Here is a 6544-nt window from a genome sequence, read left to right on the forward strand (position 1 = left end):
TTCCTTTTAATTTTTATATTTTTTATACTATTTGTGTGACGTTTTGTATTAAAGAATTCTTTTCTTTTATAAATGTATAGGTGATATTTTTCCTGAAGTAAGGAAAGACCCACAGTATATAATTGATATTGTTAACGAAGAAGAAGTTCAATTTCTTAAGACTTTATTGCGTGGCCGCAATTTATTAAATCGTGCTATAGTAAAATTAGAGTCATCAAATATTCTCCCTGGTGATGTTGCATGGCGTTTGTATGATACATATGGTTTCCCAGTTGATTTAACACAACTTATGGCTGAAGAAAAGGGATTGAAAGTGGATATGATTGGTTATGAAGTAGCAAAAAAGCAAGCTCAGGTATTATATAAAATATTTTATAACAATAGTTTAAGAATGTAATATTCCTAATATAATTGGAATTAATCTATTTATCTCAGATTATTTCTCAAAGTAAAAGTGGTGGAGTAGATGATCAAATAAACTTGGATGTTCATGCAATTACTGAATTAAAAAATAAGGGAATTAAGCCTACAAATGATTTACCGAAATACAATTACACAGTTACGAATAACAAAATATATGAAGAATATGAATTTGCTCCATGTACTGGTACTGTAATTGCTCTTAGACAGGCAAAGACTTTTGTCGATAACATATCGTCTGGAGAAGAAGTTGGAATTTTATTAGATCAAACAAACTTCTATGCAGAACAAGGTGGACAAATATATGATGAAGGATTCTTAGTGAAAATTGATGATGAAGTAAATAAATGTTATTATCTAAATTTGTATGCTATTTATATAGTACTAACATTCTTTGTTTGTCAAGGATACCGAAGTCCGAATAAAAAATGTTCAAGTCAGAGGTGGTTATGTATTGCACATTGGAACTGTAGGTCAAGGAATATTGAAAAAAGGCGATAAAGTTTCATTAAATATAGATACTACACGAAGGAGGTTTTTAATGAGCAATCACACTGCAACTCACGCTCTTAATTATGCTCTTCGTAAAGTATTGGGTACGGAAGTCGATCAAAAAGGTTCTTTAGTTGCACCTGATCGTCTTCGTTTTGATTTTACAAATAAAGGTTCGTCAGAAAAAGTAATGATAAAAAGCAGAAAACAAATTATTAAAAACATTTATATATTTTAAATATTTTTTCATAGGAGCCATGACCGCGGAACAAATACAAAAGACAGAAGAAATTACAAGAAATATGATAAAAGAGAATAAAAAAGTTTATGCTAAAGAAAGTAATTTAGCACTAGCAAAAACTATTCAAGGATTACGTGCTATGTTTGAAGAGACATATCCGGATCCTGTAAGAATCGTTAGCATAGGCATACCGATTGAAGATTTAGAAAAGAATCCTTTAGGTCCTGGTGCACTGCAAACTAGCGTAGAATTTTGTGGTGGAACGTAAATATTTTCTATTTGTTCAGTAATATCAAGTGAATCGATAAATATTTCCTAATCTTAATTTTTTTAGACATTTGCATTATACAGAACACATTGAAGATTTCGCTATAGCTAGCGAAGAAGCTATCGCTAAGGGAATTAGGCGTATAGTAGCTCTTACTGGACCTGAAGCAACGAAAGCTCAGAAAAAAGCAGCTATATTACAAAATTATTTGGATCAATTACAAACAACTATAGCTGCTGATAAAAGTGGTGCAAATACAAAAGAACATGTAAAAAAAATAGTCGATGTAACAGACGATGTCTCACGCGCTACTATTTCAAGTTGGAAGAAGGTATATTTCATATATGTATGCAAGGTGATTCATCTAAGTTGACAACCTGAAATTGCTTGTAAACTATTCACTGTACGAAATAGTGTATGAAGCAAAAGTTGCATGATTTCAAGGGGGACATATGTTACAATAATTGTTATTTCTATTCTGTACCTTTATTATCATTTCAAAATATTATATACAAAAATATATACAGGGTGATTCACCTAACTTGATGACCTGAAATTGCTAGTAAACTATTCACTGTACGAAATAATATATGAAGTAAAAGGTGTATGATTTCAAGGGGGACATATGTTACAATAATTGTTTTTATACATAAAGTTTTGAAGGTCATCATGATTTTTTTAAATGGAACACCCTGTATTTCTTTCCGAAAATTAAGAGAGCATTACAAGCTGAGTAACTAAATATTAAGGTCTAATATGTCTAAAATGAGTTTTTATTGAGATATTCACGATAGAAGTTCTGTTCTATTGAAATCAAAGAGGGTATAGCCGGATAAGGGGGTCAAAAGTGCCTCTAAACCAAATTCGACTTGCGATATGTCATTCAGTAGCTTATCAAAGAGAACAATTTATGTCAACTTTCAATTTTGTATCTCGACTGGTGAAGGTAGGGGGTAGTAAAGAGCAAAAATGAAAAATCATGTTTCTGCTCATTTCTCCCACCATAGTGCGTGAAAAATTTTGAAAAAAATCAGAAAAACTTCAGTTAACGAGGCACATGATATAGACTTTTAAATTTCCGGAAATAAATATAGGGTGTTCCATATAAAAAATCATGGTGACCTTCAAAACTTTATGTATAAAAACAGTTATTGTAACATATGTCCCCCTTGAAATCATACATCTTTTACTTCATATACTATTTCGTACAGTGAATAGTTTACTAGCAATTTCAGGTCATCAAGTTAGGTGAATCACCCTGTATATATTTTTGTATATAATATTTTGAAATGATAATAAAGGTACAGAATAGACATTTTTTGTTTATGTATAGGATAAAATGCGTAAAATTTTAAAAGATTTAAAAAAGGCACTTGACGATAAAGAACGTGCAGCCAAAACGGCGATAGCCAATGCAGTAGTCGACACTATTCAACAAATAATTCAACAAAATATTGGGTGTCCAGTAATGGTCGAGGTTTTAAAAGCATATAATAACACGAAAGCTTTAGATTCTGCTCTTAAAAAAATAAAAGCTGTCTCCCCAGACACAAGTGCATTGCTCATAAGTGTTGATCCTGATGCGAACAAAATTTTTGCACTTAGTACAGTATCTAAGGTAAGAAAAGATGTATGCAATTAAATAAATTACTTGAAACGAATATGATACTAATACCTTTATTGTTGTTTTATAAAATATAATAGTCTGCTATAAATAAGGGATTAAAAGCAAATGAATGGATTCAAAAAATTGCTCCACTTATGGGAGGCAAAGGAGGTGGAAAGCCTGAATCTGCTCAGGCTTCGGGTACCAATATATCATGCGTACCTAAATTAGTACATGATGCTAAAAATTTTGCTAATTCAAAACTTGGTGTAGTAGGTAAAAGTTAATTTACGATATATGTTGGTATAAGTATATTGTAGGATTATGTTATAGAAGAAAACTATTTCTGAATTAAATGAAATTTATTGTATATTTTCAGAAAATATTGTAATTGAAAATCACACTCAATTCAAGAATAATGAAGAATCTGTAAATTTTAAAAGTTCAAAGAACAAATTAGTACTTTCTGGTAATGCTGGAAGTATTAAATACTATCGTGCCCAAATAATAGCAAAATATAGTAGTAAAGATTTGATTACTTCACAGCATAAAAATAGCGATATAATAACCAAAAGTATAAAATTAGAAGGAGATGGTTTTGAATTGTCTGATAGTAGTGCAATCATGTTGTATTTGTCAAACGACCAATTAAGATTTTCAAGTGATCCTTTCACATTCAGTGAAATTTTACAATGGTTAAGTTATGCGGATAACCACATTTTACCAGCTGTATTTGGATGGGTTGTGCCATGTCTTTCAGAAAATATACCAAATAATATGAAGACGAATATTAAAACATCTAAGGAAGATGTTCTTTCTTCTTTAAAGAAACTAAACAATATACTGTTGACAAAAACTTATTTAGTAAGAGAAAGAATTAGTCTTGCGGATATTGCTGTTTTTACTGCCTTATTGCCACTGTATGAACATGTATTGGATCCAGCATGCAGAAAGCAATATACAAATCTAAATAGATGGTTTTTTACTGTCTTAAATCAGCCACAAGTAGTTAGTGTAATAAAAAAGTTTGAAGTATGTGAAAAAGCTCGTAAACATTAAATGTTAAATATTATACTCTTAAAAAAGATTTTTATAAATGTGTTTTATTAACAAACTATTATTATAAAGATGAAATTTAATTAATTAGAATTTTCTTCGTTTTACAATAAATTTTCTTTTTCTATCTCGTCTTTCTCCTTATCATATAATATTCTTATTTCTTTCAATAAAATGAATAAATTTTTACCTATTTTAGCAGAAATTGTTTGCCGCAATAAGGTGTAATCTTTCGTTTAATCGCTCATTAAATTGTGTAATTTCGTATTTTAAAGTTTCAAAATCTGCCCATGGTTCTTCAGAAGTAATATCAAGAATAAATAATAAAATCTTGCAACGTTCTATGTGTTTAAGAAATTGTATACCAAGACCTCTATTTTTATGAGAGTCAGATATAAGCCCCGGCAGGTCAGCGACTTAAAAGTTAGACAACTTTTTGTTTAGTAAGTGTTTCGAATAAAATATTAATGAATTATATTATATTATATCACCAACCTGCTACTTGTTCATGATCATTATATAACACCATTCCTAGATGAGGTTTCAATGTTGTAAATGGATATGCTGCTACCTTTGGTCTGGCTCTAGATATTGCTCTCAATAATGTACTTTTACCTGCATTCGGAAGTCCAATCTAAAATAAAAACTTTAAGTATTGTCAGTTTTTAACTAGATTTCATAAAATGAAAGATACTAATATAATAGTATTCACGTACTAATCCTACATGTGCCATAGTACGAATTTCTAACACATATTTTAAATCTTCTCCTTGTGCACCATATTCACTTATACGTGGTGACTGTTGCACATCTGACTTAAAATATGCATTTCCATGACCACCTGCACCTCCTCGTGCAGCAATAAACATCATGCCTTCTTGATCTAAGTCAGCTACTATTTTTCCTTCTGTATTTCGTATTATAGTACCTAAAGGTACATGTATTACTGTATGTTTAGCATTTTTTCCAAAACTGTCTTTATTGTATCCCTTTTCACCATCTTCAGCTTTGAGAATATTATTTACATTTGAAAAATCATTAACACCTAATGATGCCTACAACATTTGAAACGTATATATTTTAAATATAAATATTTATAAAATTTAATTATGATTTGTTTTAATAAATTGTTCAGTTTTTACTTGAAAAATCACATGACCACCATGTCCACCATCTCCACCATCTGGTCCAGCACATTCATTTGACCACAATTGCAAAAATGATATATTTCCATCTCCACCTTTTCCTCCAATTGTCTTTACCTGAATATTTATACAGATTAATATATTATTATATTATAATTAAAAAATATTTATAAATGTGACAAAAATTGAAAAAGGATTATTTAATTTCATACTTGCTTCAAATCGACAATACTTCGCTCTGAATCATTTTGGGATCTGGGTTTTAGGCTACGTAGAGGTTTGGGAGTATTTTCTTGTTTTCTAAGCCATTTAGAAGTACAAAATGATTTATGTATACCTCTGTTTATACTTTTACATTTTTGTACATTTATTGTGACAGTACATATAACATTTTGTTTCCAAGAGGAATTATGTACAATTATACTTCTTATGTGATGAATGCAATACATCTAAAAATAAAGTTATAACATAATACATTTTAAATGGAAATGAATTTAGTTTTATTAAATTATGAATTATATTATATTATACTTTTTAATATATATATTTTTAATAACACTATCTTGAAACAGTAATATTTAAATTGTTTTCTAAAATATTTGCAATTAAATCTTGGTGTATATTAATAACTCTTTTTCTATATAATGGTAAACAATCAGATTTATAACTTATTCTATAAGTTCTTTTTTCCACTTTTTCTGCAGATTTATACAATCCTATGAAATTAACATTATTTATAATAAGTCCCGCATGATTATATAACAATATATAAAATTTAATAGGATCAAATTTTTCATTAACACTAAAAGTTATGTCAAACATGTATGTATGAGTCCATATATTAATTGCATTTATATGTGATATTTTTACAATTTGATTTATATCTTCCCATAGAAAATTATCTTTATCAAATTGAGAAATATTTATTTTCTTTTTAGGAGCAATGTTCTGTGCATTTGGAGATTCAGTTTTTATAAATATATGAATTAAAGCTCCAGCAGAATGAAATTGTTTATCCAAACTACGATATCCAGTTACTACATAATTTTGAAAAAATGACCATGCAAATGGTTCAATAGCTGTTATTACAAAATTTCCATGTGCTGCCATTTCTGTAATTTTCCATGAATCATCCCAACGTCTTGGTGGGTTATCAACAAATGTACCACCTTGACCATTGCACAGAGTAACTAATACTTGACCATTATTTGTTAATGATTCTGATGCACTTATAAAGAAGAGTCTTAATAATTCTCTATTCTTTTCTATTCGCATTTTGCCACCAACATGGGGAAAATTAAAAACAATTTTATTAA

General features: G+C 29.2%; 2 protein-coding genes across 2 annotated transcripts in view; one reads left to right on the forward strand and one right to left on the reverse strand.

Annotated features, from left to right (window-relative positions):
* Positions 1-4086, forward strand: part of LOC108578472 (alanine--tRNA ligase, cytoplasmic) — a 6422-nt gene extending 2336 nt beyond the window's left edge. The window contains exons 8-15 of the mRNA XM_017941820.1: positions 81-355; positions 436-759; positions 827-1085; positions 1165-1417; positions 1488-1752; positions 2755-3039; positions 3126-3303; positions 3407-4086. Of these exons, the coding sequence (XP_017797309.1) occupies positions 81-355; positions 436-759; positions 827-1085; positions 1165-1417; positions 1488-1752; positions 2755-3039; positions 3126-3303; positions 3407-4086 (2519 nt within the window). The remainder of the gene's footprint in view (positions 1-80; positions 356-435; positions 760-826; positions 1086-1164; positions 1418-1487; positions 1753-2754; positions 3040-3125; positions 3304-3406) is intronic.
* A 101-nt stretch (positions 4087-4187) lies between these two features.
* Positions 4188-6544, reverse strand: part of LOC108578473 (mitochondrial ribosome-associated GTPase 2) — a 2698-nt gene continuing 341 nt past the window's right edge. The window contains 7 exon segments of the mRNA XM_017941821.1: positions 4188-4289; positions 4291-4499; positions 4579-4717; positions 4800-5138; positions 5226-5345; positions 5441-5559; positions 6086-6541. Of these exon segments, the coding sequence (XP_017797310.1) occupies positions 4188-4289; positions 4291-4499; positions 4579-4717; positions 4800-5138; positions 5226-5345; positions 5441-5559; positions 6086-6541 (1484 nt within the window).

The sequence above is a fragment of the Habropoda laboriosa genome, unplaced genomic scaffold, assembly GCF_001263275.1.
Source record: "Habropoda laboriosa isolate 0110345459 unplaced genomic scaffold, ASM126327v1 scaffold38, whole genome shotgun sequence".
Lineage (NCBI taxonomy): Eukaryota > Metazoa > Arthropoda > Insecta > Hymenoptera > Apidae > Habropoda > Habropoda laboriosa.